Source organism: Rhyacophila brunnea, unplaced genomic scaffold, assembly GCF_057557595.1.
Source record: "Rhyacophila brunnea isolate RB1 unplaced genomic scaffold, BYU_Rbru_1.0 scaffold_10, whole genome shotgun sequence".
NCBI classification, from domain to species: Eukaryota; Metazoa; Arthropoda; class Insecta; order Trichoptera; family Rhyacophilidae; genus Rhyacophila; species Rhyacophila brunnea.
The window spans coordinates 37182639-37202368 of record NW_028232752.1 but is presented as its reverse complement, the minus strand read 5'-3'; the positions used below and the strand labels follow the sequence as shown (position 1 = coordinate 37202368).

The window sequence follows — 19730 nt, the reverse complement described above, 5'->3', positions numbered from 1 at the left end:
GCGATGGACCGAGGGAAGTGGCGCCAACTCTTGCTCTTTGCTTGTCCTATGCCCTAATGTTGGGACGTGACAGGGTGGAAGAAAGAGAGAAACAATTGATTTCCGACAGAGATGTCAAATACGTCCAGGTGGACAAATAACAAACACCAATTAATGTTAAGTGGGGATAACTAAACGAAGTTAACAATTAAGAAAAAATTGTGTTGATTAAGAGCCGAGCCACACCGGGCGACTCTGGTCTCGAGACCAGACCGATATATGCTTGCTTGCGCGACTACTGGGCGACCAGGTGTGGCATGGTCCATATAACTGCATACATCAGTCTGGTCTAGAGACCGGAGTCGCCTGGTGTGGCTTGGCTCTAACATCTCACATGTTGAGTGATGAGTGATACTGAAAAGTGATTGTGGTATTTAATCAGGGTAATATGTGGCCTGTGGTTTAAATGCAGAAAGTGTTGAACAATTGAAAAACATTAATATTATGAATTGCTTTGAATTTGTTTATCATCTACAGTATACCTCCTGTTAATTCAAAATCCAAGAGATTTGTATGGTACGAGATAGTAACAGAAAATGATGTTATCTTGTACTTACCAACTTACCTTACCGGTGACAAACTAACCAGTCATACAAATAACCAATGTAAATATGAAATAAAACTAATATATAGATAATTACAAAATGAATGAATCAATAAAATGTTAATTATAATAAAAAATTACAATATAAATGATTGCAAATGACATAGCTTCTAACAGAAGGCAAATGCAATCAATTACATAATTATTATTAATATCAGTGTGAAGTTCACTTTCATTACTTTGTTGTTTATTCCTATTGAGGGTTGTGAAATATGTAATATACAAATTGATAATATAATCCTAATCAGAATACTTACCCACCTACTAATGATTATTCATTTATTTATTTAAAAAAAAACATTTTGAGTGCATAACAAATTTAAATAATGATAGCGCAATCAAACTGATTTGCCACTAGAAATTCGAAACTTGAAACACATGCGTCCACATAAATGTCTGTCAAATGACCCAGTATGCGAATTGGATTGCACAGCAGTGTGCATGACCGAATAAATGTATCTTATAGTTTGCATTGAGCACGAGTTTGGCCTGCGATCGCTAGAGGCCGGCAGATGGGGAGACGATGGCGACCTGCAGTAAGCACCCGGTAGTGCAAGCAACGCCAGTTAGCACACTTTTTCATACTTGCGAAAATTAAAAATTTAATATTGATGAACATGAGAAAATGGCATGAGCTGCAGGCACCGCTTGTATGGACGGCCCACCACTCATAGGTAGATACCTAATAAGTTAAACACTTCAACAAACTAATAAATGAGGTTTCTCTAATGTATTACAATATTTTTATTCAGTATAATAATAACATTAAACATCGATAGGTACATTAATTATAATAATACGTATGTGTTTAATATAAAATGTATACTTAGGTACTATTATGTCACCTACTATAGGTAAATCACTATATTATATTGGCACCATAGGCACGGTAAAAGCGTTGTAGCGGTATTATTTGCTTGTTTGCTTGTTTGCTAGTGTTGAAATAGAGATTGCAGCAAATAATTCCAATACACCCTCGAATCATCCGTGGTGCTACAGTAGAATGATTTTCGTGTAGCCTATAGTATAGTGTACATTCTATACGAGCTTTCAAGAGAAGGTTTCTGTCTATATTAATAATAAATATAATATGCTGTGGACTTTGTTACAAATTTAACAACAAATTAATTTTAACAACAATTTAAAACATGTTAACATTATAATTAATTTTAATAGGTATCAATAATAAATATTTTTTTAATTACTACTGAATGGATATTGAACACTACATTTTACAACATTATATTATTGATTGTTAAATATCCATACTGAAGTCATAAAGGGAAAATATATACAAAAAAGTCACTCTAAAAATTAAGTAAGTTCTACAATATTTTGGGAGAAAGATCAGCTTTCTTAGCTTCTAATAATAATTTCTCTTGAGAAAAATATAGATCAACATTACCCATAATGGCAGGATTTTCATTACATAGGTACTACAGTAGAACCTCGTTAATAAAAACATGGATAATTCGAAATTCGCCGTAATTCAAAATTTTTGCGAAAAAAAAGTCCATTGAACATTATTTTCATATAAAACCATACCTTTAATTCGAACTTATTTCCTGTCCTGGTCCTGAGTCCTAGCATATAATAATATTCAATAAATCGTAATAAAGTACACTATTTCATGAGCCAGTCATTGAAAATTATGACAGACTCTTCGTAAAACATCATAAATTACTTATTTTAAGAAGGTAATAAAAATAATCCTGACATTTTATAACCCATTAACACACACAGAACCGGAAATTTGGTTGGCACATTATGATCATAAACGATATTGATGAAAATCAAAAAAAAAAAATTATTTTAATGTTTTCCCCCTATACATTCCATAATTCGTAATCTGATTTTTTTTTCGATTTTCCGTCCCTTGCAATTCTTATTAACGAGGTTTTGCTGTATTATGTAATTGGTCAAAATCAAGAATGGTAATAATAATGTTAACCAGCCATTCTAACAGGGCTCGAAATGGACCGGAGCGCTGTTCCGGTTCGTGGAATCTGTAAAGTTATCGCTCCGACTCGTGGTTAAAATATTTTGACCGTCTGAGCTAGATATACCATATAACAAAAAATCTAGCATACTTATGTTTGTAAAATACCCATAAAATTTGATAACCATGTTAACATCCTCAGAAAATTTTCGAGCGCTCCGGTTCGTAAACTTTTCCATTTCGAGCGCTGCATTCTAAAGAAAGTAAATTCTTAATCAATTATAATAAATAAATATAGTTGTAGTCTGGTAGATTATTGATTTTGTGCTTCTGGCTTATCATAGCTATATTTTAGTAAATTTTTAGTATCCTTTATATGTACATACCTACCGTACCTAATTTTACATTAATTTTACAATATTCATTATATTATGACTAGGTAGGTACTTTATAAACTCTAACAGTCATATTACATTAAAATATAATTTTATGTAAGTACATATACGAAATACACTGTTATCATTGAGAAGCTAATATATTATATATTTTTAAGAACTATTTCAAAATAATTTGTCATCAGCTGATTCATAAATTTTATCACATCGATGTGAGTAGGTAGTTTAAAGATACCTACACTAATTATTTTCATTAATAATATTTTTAATTTAATATAAGGTACCTTTCTAATTATTATTTACGGAATGTGTAATAATCCCTCAAAGGATGAGTTTTGTTGATCTTTATATTTATCTAATTTTTGATAGGCGACAACCTATATACAACAAAATATTTAAATTAAGAATATAAGCTATAAATTAATATCATATTTTGGTTCTTACATTCATTTCTGACAATAAATATTATATTATCATACTTTTATTCTAGTCTACAAGTATTTCGTTCACATATTTCATTCACTCATACATTCTAGTGACAAACATTTTTTAATATTCCATTTACACCTTGGTATTACATATTTATCTATAAAATATTCCTTATGAACAATAAAAATTAATTTCGACCTCTTAAGCATCAATTTAATGATAGAAATGGGCTGAATGAAGTGCTGTCACAGTCACATGAAATGATTAAAGTAAGCATTTAATATTATGTGTGTCATTCATGTTTACTAAGCTTGATACGCTGGCACATTTTAATGAGCACTCAATGTTTTGTTACATTCAGTTCATACTCAGCATAGTCATAAGCATTCAACCTTGATACATATATCAATAGTTTTAGATACTCATCTTCCTTACAGATCTAGATACATTATTTGGGTGGCTGATATTGCACCGAAAAATGACAAACAGCTCGCCATGGACACCACGGCTGTTGTTGTTCCAGAATAGCTTACGATGGATCCCATACACATGGAAAGGATAAATTGTGCTAGGAACACCATGCTGCTGACTATTGCAACATCTGTTCCAAGTCCCCTTAGCTGACTGCCGAGCTTTGCTTCTCCTTCCATTGTTATTTCAAACTGTAAACATAAAAAATTAATGGCAATATAATATTATAAGATGACAAAAAAACAGCGAGCAATAGATTTTTATATAATAAGATGATTTTATAAAAACATGTCAAAAACATTAGTTTATAGAGTCCTGCGGGTCTATTCTATACATAAGGCTGCTTTTGGTCCACTACGGCATCTAATTAGGTAGGAAAGTATCAAATTATTAACACTTATTGTAACAATTACAATAATTTAGATATAATAATTGTTACAATAAGTACCTACTATGTTCCAACAGCACCTCTCTTAGCTGTGATAAATTTTAGACTTAGATAGACAATTTTAACTGTTCAGACAGTTAACTTATTGTAATTGTCACAATAAGTGTTAATAATTCAATACTTTCCTACCCTATTTAGCTGCTGTAACGGACCGAAAGCAGCCTTGTGTATAGAATAGACCCGCTGATGTAGGTAAATCAGGAGATAAAAACGTTTAAAATATCTTTCAATAGGATGCTAATTAATTCCATTCCGTCCCATGCTGTCATTATAGTGCTAGTATACCAGTAGCGAAGGGTGGAGGTAGGCTGTAAAGATCCGCCAGAAATAGTCCACATTAAACTTTATTAGTCATACGTATTTGTTTTTATTGAACTAAGACTACAATTTACAGATGGTGTTGGTAAGTTATTAAAAATCAATTACACCCTGTCTACGCCAAACCATAATAGTTTCGGTATAATTTGGGCGATACGACAAAATTGTGCACACTTTTTCATTCATACTTATTTGTTTTCCAAGGATTAAAAATACATATGGTTATTTCATCTTTTTTTAATTCAATAAGCGCCTAAACCAACCTAATAGATAAAAAAATATTATTCTATCTATAAAATATCCAAAGATAGGTATGATTTAATTGCATAGATTTAGATATTTTATAGATAGACGGGCATTTTTTTACTATTATCTATCATGGCTTAGTTTTCACAGGGTTTGATTGAATTTTAAAAACTAACCAACACCATTTGTAAATTGCAGTCTTATTTCAATGAAAATAAATACATATGATTGACAATGTTTAGTGTGCACTATTTATGGCGGATCTAAACAGCCTACCTCCACCCTTCGCCACTGTAGTATACAGTTTCATGATATAATAGAATGTATGTATGCATTTTAAAATGAAAATATCGGTCTTAGCAACACATCATTACCAGCATTTTGTTTTTTCGATAATTCTACAAATTGCAAAATTGAAAGTAGTTAGGTACCTATACAGATGTTGAATTGCATATTACCTAATTGAAATACAAAATATTCAGTAACCAGCTGTGTAGTGCTACTTGATATTGCAGTATGAATACGCACACGCTTACAGAATTTGCTAGCCAGAATTTCTCGATTCAACCGTAGCGTACAACTTATTAAAATGATTGTGATGTTATTTGTGTGTGTTTTACTTAAAAAAAAACATCTTACTGTTCCTTGTGCATGATAATGTGCAACCAACAAGTATGGCATTGTGAACAGTGTGGAGTACATCACCCCGGCTGTCCAGCTGAAGAAAATGACTCCAACTTTATGCTTTGTCACCGCCATCAACAGCATCCCCAAGCTGTAAGTCAATAATCCTCCAACATACACCGACTTTGCTCTGAAAGGATTAAAAAAGGCATTAGGTATTGTGACAGTGTGTCAGTGAGTCATTGAGTTATTTACAAATGGTTTGTTAAATCTTAGTGATATTATATTGGTGCAATATAATAAGGGAAGCCATAATATGGTGTAAGGTTAGAACTAGATAATGACCTATTAGGTAGTTTAGACTTTAGATGCCAAGGTTTTTACTTTCTTTATTGTTTATGGAGGTAGTACAATATATTTAACAATATTTAATTAATAGATCAGGAAAATAATAATATATTGTGGCCTTTTTTAACCAATTTATGATAAATGCATAATTGATACATATTTTTTATTACTATTTATTCATCATTAGAAGACTTTGATACTTTAATGTCTCTCTGTAAACTGACTCTGTCTAACTGTTCTTCTTCGTCACAGCAGTCAGGATGTCACCGTGACTGGGGATAGTGATGTGAATGGTTTAGCTGTTAACTTTCTCAACGGGTTGGCCCTTCATTTCTTCGCATTCCGTGACTTGCAAGGCTTGTGTCTGCGAAAGACCTGTGACGCTAATGAATTGGTGTAACCATAGAGGTATTAAATAAAAAGAGGGGCAAAGAATCGGCTTTTTCATACAACTGAATGAAGCAGGCCAACAATAGCCGACAACTTACGAGAAATAGCAACGCGATAAAAAAAAATTCTGGGCATCACGGAGAATTTACTTTGGTCATTATAACGTACCCATAAAATAAAATGTTAACCTGGAAATTTTGCCACAACTTGATTACCAGCCCGCCGCACCATACTTTTTTACCATACCAGCCTGCTTCACCATACTTTCATATAACCTGCCGGCCCTAGGGTGTAACCATCTGAGTAGTTATAACTGCAAGCCAGGTGTTCATCACTATTCTCAAAGTGCGAAGTGTATGGGTACCTATAGGGAATTATCCTGAAAAATTGCGGGGTCCGCAGTTGAATCGATGAGAAGCTATAAATAGTAGGCGGAGTAATTCAGTGGCACATCCTAGATTTTGTTAATCCTGCCGCCTCCCACCATCATCAAAAATCAATGATAAAAAATTATGGAAATTTTTCAAATTGGACCCACCATGCCAATTTTCTGTCTATGGTAATCAATCAAAATACTGTCATTATGTTAATAGTTCGAATTGACTAAAAACGAACAAAACTTGTTCCTAAATACCTAAAAATCTAGTGCTTACCTAGTAAACTGTGTACTTGAAATTAAAATTTTATATCTCGAAATTACAAACATTATACTTCACCAAAAATCATGGATATTTTTAATTGTTCACAAGCAAACAATGAAGCAAAAACAAAAATGTTCCTGAATCCTATTTAACTAAGAAAAGTGCTTCAAAAAGAGAGATTGTTAGTGAATTGGAATAGAATAAGCTGCAGAAACATTCGACATGATATGCAAAGTCATTGACTCACAGTAAAGTTGTACCTGCGAGTACTCAGTCACAACAAACGAACAAGAACATAGAGTGAGAGCTACAGCATTCTGTTCCTGCTCGCATGGTGGAAACGCCTAGTGAACAAAATAAAATCTTCAAAACAAGTGTAAACTAAAAGAGCTTATAGAATGCTCTGGCTCTCTTTCTGTGTTCTTGTTTTGTTTGTTCGTGAGTGCACGACTTAGTCCCGTTTTCGGTTTGAGTGCAACAATACGCAAAAGTGATGCAATATTTAGTAATCCTATAGGTAGAGTCCGACCGCTTTACTTATACGCGCAGTGCAAGGCGTTGTGTGTATTTCCTGTTTGAACATGTCACGAAAAAAAGATGGCAAGAGTTTAAAAATTTAGAATTCCCAAATAATCAATAAATAAAAAAATCAAGAGCGCGACAGAACAGGAACGATTGCTAAACGCAATTGTACTCTCGCTCTAGCATGCGTTTAGATCAAACGAATGAGCATTCTAGCTAGATGCAGCGAATCTCTGTAGAATTCAAAAGAATGCTCGCTCGCTCGACAAAAAGCGTTTACATCAAGAGAATTTTGCTGGAGTGGGGGAAGAACAAACATTCGCTCGCTAGGTCTTAATGCTGCTTGACAATACCACTTTATGGGAGTGAGTCATAGCATCTTACTCAAGCTTAATTCTATGCTGTGCTTACAGAACAGATGTATGGTAGTATAAGTTTATCAGAGAGTTATAAGAAGATAATAGAACGGACTATGAAGCCTTTTGTTACATCTAATGTGAAAGTACTGCAGATGCCTTAAATTGTTCTTTTTCTAAAGCCAACCAGATTTTGATGTCTTGTAAGGCAACTTAATACCATTTACATTCTTAATGGTACCACACGGTATCCATATGCTCTGCTTTAGAAGTGACTATGGATGAACAAAGAGTAAGATAAGCACCAGACAAAACGTGAATAAAATATTATATTATGATATACCTTACCCGTATCGTTTAATCAGCTTCTCGATAACCAAAGAATAGCATGCGCAAGACAGAGAATACATGGACATCCCCCAGCATCCAAACCGCACCCCTTCCTCATAGAGCTCTTTAGATACTGATCCTTCTGGTGCCTTTTAATAAAAAGAAATCACGACATTAGGTAGGTATGTTGCTTCCATTTTTTTTGTATTTGTTAATCTAAATTCTAAATAATGATGGTTCAGTGTATGTGTTTGGGTGCTTATGTATGTATGAATGTAAAATAATAATGAATTGTTGACAGTCTCATTAGACTTGATTGAATGGTTTGAGGTTCTATCGGTGCCTCTCTAGTGGTAACTATTTCTTGACAATATGTTGTAGTGGTGGCGCTTGTGCTTTTGTTTCTGTGGATATTTCTTTGTTGTTGTCTCTATATAACCGTGGCAAAGGGTGGAGGTAGGCTGTTAAGATGTGCCATATTCACATTAAACTTTGTTAATCATACGTATTTATTTTTATTGAACAAAGACTGCAACTTGCAGATGGTGTTGGTTAGTTTTTAAAAATCAATTAAACCCTGCCTAAACAAAACCATAATAGTTTTAGTGTACTTTGGGCAATACGACAAAATTGTGCACACTATTTCATTCATATTTATTTGTTTTCGGTGGATTAAAAATACATATTATTATCACACATATTATTGGTTTATTTTTTTTAAATTCATTAGGCACTGCCTAAACCAATCTATAATAGATAACAAATATTTTTCTATCTATAATATTATATACAAAGTTAAGTATGATTTAATTGTATAATTGTAGATATTTTATAGATTGACGTTTTTTGACTATTATCTATTATGGTTTGGTTTTCGCAGGTGTAATTGAATTATAAAAACGATTATCGTATCATTTCAATGAAAACAAATACGTATGACTGACAAAGTTTAGTGTGCATCATTTATGGCAGATCTTAACAGTCTACCTCCACCCTTCGCCACTGCTATTATAATATAATACCTTGCTGCTGCTGCTATACGAGTGAATGAATGGTATTAAAGGTTCAACATATTCAGCATATTATAAAAACTATATCACTAAACTATAATATGATAAAGAATTTAACAATGGTTGATCTAAATACTTAAATTCAAATTTATTGGAAAAATAAAAAGAAATGAAAATAAATAAATATGTAGGTACTTCTTGTATTTACTCACAGCCGGATTGCCATTGAAGACAGCCTCTCCAACAAAATCTGTGAAGTATAGCGAGTAACAAACGTGAGCCATCCAACAAAAGAGATTTGTCAAACAAACTATCCGTAGAGAATATGGCATTATCACAATGGACTTCAAGTAATGTGACAATGAGACCTCCCCCGACACATTTTCCTGAAAGTGCTCTTTTTCATCAGGTAACGGTTTTCGTATCCCATTGGTTTCTTCAGGTGACTTGGTGTACTCATCATTTTCATTTAATAATTCTGGATTCTTAAATGGATTGGTCTACAAGAATAAGAAAATACATAATTAGCCTAGTGCCATTTTTGTTATACGGCAATGGTGTATACCAATTTTCTACCAAATGCCACTTATCAAGAAAATATGTTGCTGACATTATAAAGTGTTTTAATTGATATATTAATATATTTTGAAAACTATATTTTTTTAAACAATAGAATGAAAGATGAGAACTACATGTTTTACAACCAATAAATGATTCAAAACACTTTGGATTTGGCGGACATATATAAGATAAACCGTCGTGGATGTCCAAAGAAGTGCATTGGCTAAACCTAATGAACATGAGAGGATATCAGTTAAAACACTACACATTGTCAACGAGGGCCAGAATAAGGGACATTTCTCATGCTTATTAAAGGAAGCTATCAAAATATACCGGAACCCGGTGTGATGGGTTATACTTAAAAGTGTCATGGTTTCTGTATCTATGGTCATCACTACTAACTTACACTATGGCCCACTTTTTGCTCTGAGCAACGTTCGCTCACAGCTAAAGTGAACCCTTTTTAACACTGTAATACATTATGGCGTCTGTAACGAGCACGAAATGTCAAAGTAAAAAGAAAGAAGAACAAGGTGACAACCTCAAATTTACGGACCTTAGCAAGTCTCGCTTTGATTTTATCCTCCAAAATGTACTGAGTTTGCTGAATATGATGTCATATTTATTTAACTTTTATCAGTGATGATACCATAATGATAGTGATTAATCTATAACCAAAACAAATTGGCGAAAAGGTTTTTGTCATATTATTATTATTAAACTTTAATTGTGTTAACTGTCAATACATTCATGGTGGAAATGCATTGTATTAATAATTTAAATAAAACACAATTTTTTGTACATATTGAATCCACTTTTTTATTTTAAATAATTATTGTACCATTTTCGTCCACCACGGTACCATTTTTTAATTTAAAAAAGTGAATTTAGTACAAAAAATTGTGTTTTATGAAAATTATAATTATTATGCATCCATACCAACTGCCACCTTTAAATTTATAATTTTTTTGCAACATTGGCAAAACTGACATTTTTTAAACTAGGTATTATATAGTGTTTTTTTAAACTGAAACTATCATTCATCATTATCGTCACTAGTCTGGATCAATCCATTGCTGAATGAAGGTCCCTGAGAGTTGTTTCTATTCATATCGACCTTGTGCGTTGCATTGCCATCTACTTTCACAGATGTTAGTTATATCATCGTTCTAGCACTATCTTTCGAACATCGTTCTAGCACTACCTTTCGAACATCGTTTGCCTGTTGGGCGACAGAGGATGACTAGATTCATCCAGCGATTGCCTCTCCTTCTAGCTGCGTTCTGCCCGTTTCCCTTTAAGGTTTTTAGCAAACTCTGTAATTATGGGATAGATGCACTATCATTATTCAAATAATAATATCATATACAATAAGTCCGCTTACACTGAAAGTAGTTTCCTCCTCTTTATTTGCTATGGCTCCATATGATTTTTCCACATCTTTATTAATACCCGTTGTCTCATTACTTTCAGTCGATGCTAGAATTATTTCCTGGATACATGCATCATTTTCAAGGATTTCTAAGGGTATTTCACTAAAGCTGGTGATTGTATATGCCACACATATTATGAAGATTATTGTGATCAATGAAAATACCGCTCTGACATGACCACCGAGTAGAACTCCTGAAATAAGTAATACAATTGTTAAGCTTTCATGTAGAGATTTTATAAAGTATATAGTCTATTACTAGCATTAGATACTAGCATGTTTACGAGACATTGAGTGTGTAAAATTTCCAAGCAAAGAAAAACGCAATATAATTAACACATGTTCTCATATAGGGCATTTTGAATATTGATTAATGAAGAAGTCTTTAATTTCATATTTAGACTTTGTTTCAAATATATAAAAAATTATAGACTGAACTCGGCTGATATCGAAAATAGACAACTCATACTTAAGTTGTCCTAATTCTTAGCTAAGGTTAACATTTTTAACTTGGCAGAAAATACCTTAATCTATATTTATTATAGAATGCAGCTAATAATGTAGGCCCAAACTGTACAATATTATATTGGTGAGAATTTTCATGTCGTTGTGATAAAACTAATGAACATGTCAGCAAAAACTGTGTATTGTATTATGCTCTTCAGTGCATCTATTCTATACACAAGATTGCTATCAGCCGCTATCAACAGCTATCGAGGGCAGTTTTGTATCGAAATATTAGCACTAAGTTAGTTGTTATTGTTACAATAAGAGCTATGTTTTAACAGCACCTCTCTTTAGAGTGCTAAATTTTAGAGCGAGATAGACAGTTTTAACTGTTTAGACGGCTAACTTATTGTAACAATTATAATACTTCGATACAAACATATGAAAACTACCCTAAGTAGGTATAATGCAAAGCCTTCATCTACTCAAATCCCATAATGAAGGACTCCCGAGCAACCTTACTCAGGATCAAGCTAGAAGGGTGTATTAAATCTAAGACTATGTCAATTTAAATGACAATTTAATATTTTAGTACTTATAAATTTTAGTAAGTTTTCTGTGCTTAAAATTATTGTAAATGTATATTGTTATCTTTTGTGACGTCTGATAGCTAATTCCATCTGTGAGTCAATAAAATGATCAATGATGATAGGTCATTATAATCTGTCAATATTTCAGTGCCATTCACTTTCATTCTTATTATTGTATAGCGACACAGCTGTAAAAATATCAACAACATTGTCGCCATTTTGTTAAATTTACACAGATGTATATAGGTTAAGTAAATAGTAATCATATTTAATTGATTTAAACTCTTACTGAAGGTATCAGCTGTGTGCCAACGCAATGATCAACAAACTATTCCGCTGTCTATCTTAATTACATACCTAGCTATGAAAAGTGTATTAGCACCTATGCATAATGACATCTCTTCAAATATTATTGTGGCATTTTGTATCCATTATAATTATGACAATAGGTATATCGAATAATAAACAGTCTCCATAATAGAATACATATTTTATTTATGAAAAAAGTATGAATTATCCAGCACTGTTGAAAAGATATTGAGTACCAACCTACTTAATATCTACACAAATTTGAAGAATGCAGATATTTCACGCACTAAAACCACTTTGTTACTGTTTCACAGTTCTCTGGAAATTTCCTTTGAAGAAATAATAATTGCTAAAGATATCGCATTTTAAAATTGAGCTTTTGAATGCAACTCGGTTGGTACATCCCACAACTTTGTAGCCACCTATCAAAAAACATTTCAAAGACGCTTACGACGTTTCAATATGTCATAAACTATTCAACAGAAAAGTTTGTTTGAAAAACTGTAAGTAAGCTGCAGAAGCGTTTAGTGTTTTTTCCCAAATGGAAACGCTTGATAATTATACGAAAATATTAACATAGTTATCTAATTTTTCAAAAAAATTGTGTTTGATTTTTTGTTATATGGCCCATCTAGCTCAAACTGTCAAATTAATTTTTCCACGAAACGTTATAATTTTGGGGATTTTATGAACTGGAACGGCGCTCCGGTGCCCTCTGGTCTATTTCAAGCCCCGGGTATTTGTCACAGAATACATACACATTCACCATTTACAGGCTGTCAGAGAAGTTATAGAGCGATAACAAGAATAGGCATTTGATTTTATCACACATTCTTCAATTATAGTCGCCTTATACAACTAAGGAAACTTTAGTCAGTGTTTCCCAATGTGATTCTGTAGATCTCTGGGGTTTCGGAAGCAGTACCAGGGGCTCCGCGAAAATGACCAATTTTGGTTAGAAAAGATATAAATATTTTTTTCAAAAGTATTAGGTACGTAGTTAATTATCGTTTACTGACTACCGTCAGTGACATCCAGTGTAGACAAATAGATTATGCGTTATTTAGGGTCAGATTACTATAAGAGGATGGCAAAAAAAAATTAAGAAACGAATTCGAATAATACAACTTTCCTGAGTAGGTATCTACTAACTACAACCCACATGATACCATGGCAACATTTGTTGTGAATATTAATTTTTTATGAAGTTACTTGCACGTATTAACATTACTAATCCATTGTATCCTTGAGTTTGCTTATGGTTAGCAATTTTTTAGGTACCTACTTATCTCACTGATTATTGTTTAATATGTTTTGTTGTAATTTATCCTTCATATGGTAGGTAGGGCTGGTAGGGGTTCCTCAAGATTTTACAAAATGCTCCAAGGGTTCCGCTGACCATGTATGATTAAAAATCACTGCTCTATGCGGTATATAAACATCCTGAATTCCATAAAAAGTGATACAACAGCTAGCGTTAAGCTTCATAAGTCATCTTGTACATTTCCTGTTAGCAGGGTGTATAAATCTATATTATTTGCTACATGCAATCAGTTTATAAAAGGTGTTTTAAAAATAATAACAGTAAACAGGAGGTGGTAAAGTATTTGGTTGTAGGATACCTACCTAAAGCGGTAACGTCCCAGTTTATACCACCGAGGGCATATCCAAAGAATCCTCCCAATCCTGCCATTATGGTAAATGTGCTAAGACCTCTTGCATGGTCAGCTGTAAAAAAAATATAGCAATTTTTTAGGTATAGTCAACAGACTTTTATAGATTATTACATTTTTTTAGCATTAATGATTACCGAGACGATATTGCGACCATCTATAAGGACTTACACTTATCTCTGGAGCCTCAGATAGAGCATATAAGGAAAACATGTGTATTTTTTACATCTGTTGTATGATAGATAGAAAAATCTAGTATATACCTACATAATAAAAATTTATTTTATTGTTGAATTTGTTACCCGGTAATGTGACATCCAATAAATAAGCCCTTGCAGGACTTTGACAGGCATCGGCATCGAAATCTAAGAGAACTGTTCCGAGTATTGTGAAGAATATACCCCACGGATGTGGAGTAATGTATGTCGGTTCTGCTGCTACGAGTAGATTCGTGGAATTTGAAGAAGTAAATCTGACTTCATCTTTGTTCGCTGATGTCCGATGGGGAAGGACGGGTAACGACCATTGTGTCTCGTTCAGATACCCTGTATCATAAAAGTCACCCAACGCATATCCTATGTCTTCTCCGTTGGGGACTAGTAATAATCCTGGAAGATAAAATAGTATCTTGCATTCATTTTTTTTCTTGATATTGAATAATTGTGAATATTTTAGTAAGTAGTTTTAGTAGGTGTATTCAATATTTAGTAAAATATATAATTTCAGTAAAATGATTATGTGTTTTAGTTTGTATTTTATTATAATACTAAATTAAGTTAATGACTCATTATTTAGTTAAGTAATAGGTATTTGTAATAAATGTTTGGTTGAATCAGTGAAAGACAAAATGCAAACAATATCAGCATTTCCAGATGTCTTCCCATATAGTGAGCGTTTAATCCTAATTAATCAAACAAATAATGTTTTCAATAATAATTCTAGGTTATCAGACGTTCAGACCTTTTTAAAGTCATGTAAACCGAAATGTAAGTATATTTAAATATCAAAGAAGTGAGTGGTGTTCATATGGTTTTTGATATCTACTATTTTCTGATAATATTAATCCAGGGATCTCAAAAATAATGGGAAGTGTTGTAAGAAGGAACAATTCTCAAGTGTGGAGAATGTTGGTATAAGCTTAAAGACATCTTAAAAAATATGCTATTTTCAATATTTACCAGTCTATATTATAATAAGCATTAAAGTTTTGTCACGTAAACGTAACACATAGGCAATATTCATGATAGGTATTTGAAAACATTCAGGGGGCTTTGTATTTCATGCGTTTGTAGGCTTTCATATATTGTAATTAAGTCATAAACCATAACTGTCTTCAAAGTCTTTGTGTTGTGGTGACTGGTGTTCGCATCTTATTAATAATCTGTGCTGTTTACACGTCGTGTTAAAGTTTATTCCATATTTCTCTATACTCGAGAATCGTATCTTCTAACAGATACACTCAGAATGTAACACACTTTTTTGTGTTCCCTGATTGCTACTCCCCAACGGTCACCATCATTTGGATCCAGCTTTGGAGAAATTTTGTAGTGGTTGTTTTAAGTATCTATAGGTTGCATATTATTGAGCTTCTCAAGTAAATATACCTAATACTTAGCCACTTACCTATAAGTACTCCAATTGAAAGAAGCAAGATGAACGGTCTTCTCCTGCCAAATGGAAGTCTACACCGATCGCTCAGAGATCCGAGAATTGGCGTAAGGAAGAATCCAACTAGCGGCGAGAGAGCCCATACCAGAGTCATGTGTTGATGCTGGACTCCGATCTTGAGGAGTGTTGGCGAAACAAAAGCGGTTTCGGCAGCGTACGAAAATTCAATACCCATCACTGCTGAAGATATTCGAATCAGTTCACGCCTTGTCTTTTTTCTGAGAAGTAATTTTGTGTCAGCACTCGATATTTTTAAATATATTGATAAATGTGCCGCAGATGCCCGCATGACTTTTTATAAGTTTCTTTTTAGACCAAACCAAACCTAACCTACCCCAACCTAATATAACCCAATATAGGTACCTAATCTTAGTTTGTCATAATGATTCATCAAAATGTTTGAAAATTTCAAATTTTATATTAACATGGATCGAAAAGCGTCTGCGCCGACAGAAAAGGGTATTATTTAATATAAACTGTTTTTGTTAAAAAAAATATGAGAGCTCATGTGGGCAACTGCGGCACAATTACCAAAATATTTTTTATTTACCTTATTTCGTAACAAATGTACTAAGAAGAGTAGCTTATTGAAATGTGATTTTTATAGGTTACGGAAAGTTATTGTCACAATATGGGAGATATTTTAATATTCTTGATAAGAAAAGGAAAGAACAAAAAATTACAAGTTCCTTGGATCAAAAAATATAAAATGCAACATGTATTCGAAGGATGGCCGAGCTAGAGTCCTATCAGCTATGAATATTGCGGGATTGCCAGAATTAGTTCTCCGTATCGCCACAATACTTCAAAAATACGATGCACTTTACTACAGATCGACCACCGCCTATTTATTATCTATGCCGCCCGGTGCGGAAAGCTGATATGACATGAGCTCGGTATCATAATAAAATAATCATCACGCACTAGTCTATTTTTTGTGTAAAAACACCCATATTATTGACGTGCCATCCCTTTTTTACCATTGGCGGTATTTTTTACAATTTATTCGAAGCAACAATATCATAATACTCCGTCTACACGTGCATGGATTTACTGTTGACAGTAAGTATTATCGCAGCCATAACAAGAAAATGTATGGGTAAACATGTATAATCCTGCAGTTGCGAGCTTGCATGCATGAATCAAAAAAGTTTGGAAGCTTCTGAATTTTCATGCGACAGTAGGGATTTTTTTGATCTGCACCTGCGCAGTAGAACGATAGTGGCGAACCTGCCGGCAAAAAAACAAACTATACTAATTTTGAGGTTAGTTAATCGATTTTCACTACCTGTCAAATAGTACCATAAAATGACAACATCATATCTCGTTTACTCTTGAAGAAAGAGATTGGAGAGACAGTCAGCACTTTTACGTGTAAACAACAGTTATCGTCACGATAGTTTAAATTACGCACTATTGCTGCCAGTAAATCCATGCACGTTGATACCGCCTAAACCATGGCATCCTCAGAGGATCCAAGGCCATGAGGCCTGAATCATCATTGGGCTGATTCATGCAAACATGAACAGATCGACTGCGAGGCAAATTTCTAGCCCGTAAGCAAATAGTAATTATTAATATCATTTTTTTAATATTATTACCTACATTAGCCTTCATCCAATTTTGACCAATAGGTATTAAATTCGTACACTTACCTACATAAATATTGAAAGCAAAGTTCCCAGCCATACAATGTACCTAACACCTAGAATATCTGATTTGGGATTACTTTGAAAAAATATGTATTTGTACCTAGTTCAAATATTTCAAAATATGTACCTACCTAGCAAAGAAATGCAGTCCCTTTCAAAGCAGGTACCTAAAAAAGGTCGGACTGACTATTTCTGCTCTCCAAAAAGGGATTATTCATCCCCATTCGGTTTTCGAACTCTCGAGGAGCGTGACGTCGGCTGTGGCGCCGCGCTCCCGGCGTCACCGCCATTTTAAATTTATTTATTTTTTTAAAAAATATTTTTGAATATTTCCTACGCTGTAGTACTTTGTACCTAACTGTATTCCGAACAATAAACGCCCTGTTTTCGCCTGTACTTCCGCGTTGTCAATCAACACAAACATGTCCCCGAAAGAAGAAGCAGACGATACCACCGTGACTTGACATGACATTACATCATCAGGGGGGTCCAGAGTTCTCATCCATCACCCCCCCCCCCTTTAGGAGGTGACAATGGCCCCCAAGGCGTGGGGCATACGCCTTCTGATCGTGATCGTCTACGATTAGGAGGTAGGCGGATTTTTTTTCGTCCGAATCCAAGCCCTGAGAAGCGATTGATTGACAACCGGAAGAGAGAGCAGCGTGTGGAATTGTGTGAAACAGTACAGCATCCAGAGGCTCGACCTCTGGTGGCGCTCAACTTGCAAGCAAGCAGAATCATCAAGCCTTCAAGATGCCGCCTGTCATGGATCCACCGCAGTTGGGAAACTATCGCCGGCCGACTCATCGCGCATCATCAGTAATCACGCACGAGGATGCTGCCGAATAACAGCACGCCAGACCATTTCAAAACCAAGGACTCTCGATGTTACCCCGACCAGCTGTATCATCAGTCGACCCTGGCCCACGGATGGATACGTCGAGGAAGTTCCTGGCTCCAACTGTCTGCGAGCCTTGGAATCAGCCCTGGCCCAGACACGGGACACCAAAGTGCGTAGTCGACGCCACCGGCGCGTCATCTACCACACTTCGGAAGAGCCAAGCAGCCTTCTTCAGCAGAGAAAAGCAGCCTCCAGCAGCAAAGCGAGCAGCCTAGCAGCATCCTCAACCAGCCGTAGCATAGCGTCATAGGTTAGGTAGTTTCAAATAGTGTTTTGTGTTTGAACGTGGTGTAAAGTCAGTTTAAATATACAACATTTTAGCGTCAGTTTATACCTAGTAACCTAAGCCTGTGTAAAGAGTTCCAGAGTTCTCATCTCTCACCCCCCCCCTTTCGGAGGTGACAACGTGTACGGGCGGTGTAATATTGTAGAAAACTATGCTACTGCCAATGCCAGCAAGCGACAACTATTCCCACAGGTGTACAGAATATCAAACGAAATCTAAAAGTACTTATACATGTTTTCTTATTTATTAATGGACCTATACTGCGTTAATAAATTATTAATAACTGAGACGTGAACATACATTAATATTTCAGTTAAGTTGATAATGCCGGACTAGCGTACATAATATCATGGGATCTATTCATAGCTAGATTCAAATTCTTGATAATAGTATGTGCCTACCTGTAAATATGAGTATAATCAGAAGCAGGATCCATTCCATCTTCACACTGCTGTAGAGGTGGACGTGGCTGGCGGGAGGGTCGCAGTGAGAAATTGTTTAGGCGAGCTCTGACGTCACTGGATGCCCACTTCTCCCGTGCATTGTCGCGGAATAAGTGCGCCTTACCGGTCCAACCCTCGTACTCGTGGAGCTTGTCAGCCATTGTGCCTGGAAAGTGATAGTCCATAATTTTGTAGATAATGCATACGAATTACAATGTCCGAATCCGATTATACAAATCTTGAACCAACAACGAAAATGTGTTATGTCAAATAGGCATTTTAAGTGATATTAGATTATAATAAGGGGTAGGTATGCATGCAATATTATTTATTGAAGTCATACTTCTTTAGGCGCGTTTGGAAAATCAGATCAGAGTGTATTTTTAGCGTGTGACATGTAAGAAATAATTTATTTTTTCACACTAAAAAAAACGCACTCGATTGGATTCGAACCACCGATTGTTCGGTTATCAGCCGAACGCACTACCTTTACGCCACAGTATGATACTGCAATCGTGACGATTATAGAGTAAAATATTATAGTTTAGTTCCGTTGCCTAGGCAGGGAATTTATTATTGTCGGCCATTTGCAATTCCTTACGTAAACAAACTATTAAACGTCATAGTGGCAGTTGTCACTTTAAAAATAAAAACAACG

At 34.5% G+C, this 19730-nt stretch overlaps 1 protein-coding gene across 1 annotated transcript; it reads right to left on the bottom strand.

Moving 5' to 3' along the window:
* Window positions 1–1395: 1395 nt before the first annotated feature.
* Window positions 1396–19294, bottom strand: lovit (loss of visual transmission). The gene is made up of 9 exons (XM_085949021.1): window positions 19031–19294; window positions 15746–16008; window positions 14425–14730; window positions 14076–14177; window positions 11056–11297; window positions 9323–9610; window positions 8119–8249; window positions 5529–5703; window positions 1396–4068 (listed from the first exon to the last, which is right to left on the bottom strand). Exons 1-9 carry the CDS (start codon window positions 19255–19257, stop codon window positions 3838–3840), a joined length of 1965 nt encoding a protein of 654 aa, XP_085805147.1. The 5' UTR covers window positions 19258–19294; the 3' UTR covers window positions 1396–3837.
* Window positions 19295–19730: the final 436 nt, after the last annotated feature.

Excerpts from the sequence above, each read along its gene's own strand:
- lovit (XM_085949021.1), bottom strand. The coding sequence starts at position 19,257 with ATGGACTATCACTTTCCAGGCACAATGGCTGACAAGCTCCACGAGTAC. Across the intron at positions 14,731-15,745 it reads TTCAATTGGAGTACTTATAG|GATTATTACTAGTCCCCAAC; the intron begins GTAAGTGGCTAA and ends TTTATCTTCCAG. Across the intron at positions 5,704-8,118 it reads AAGCTGATTAAACGATACGG|AGCAAAGTCGGTGTATGTTG; the intron begins GTAAGGTATATC and ends TAATCCTTTCAG.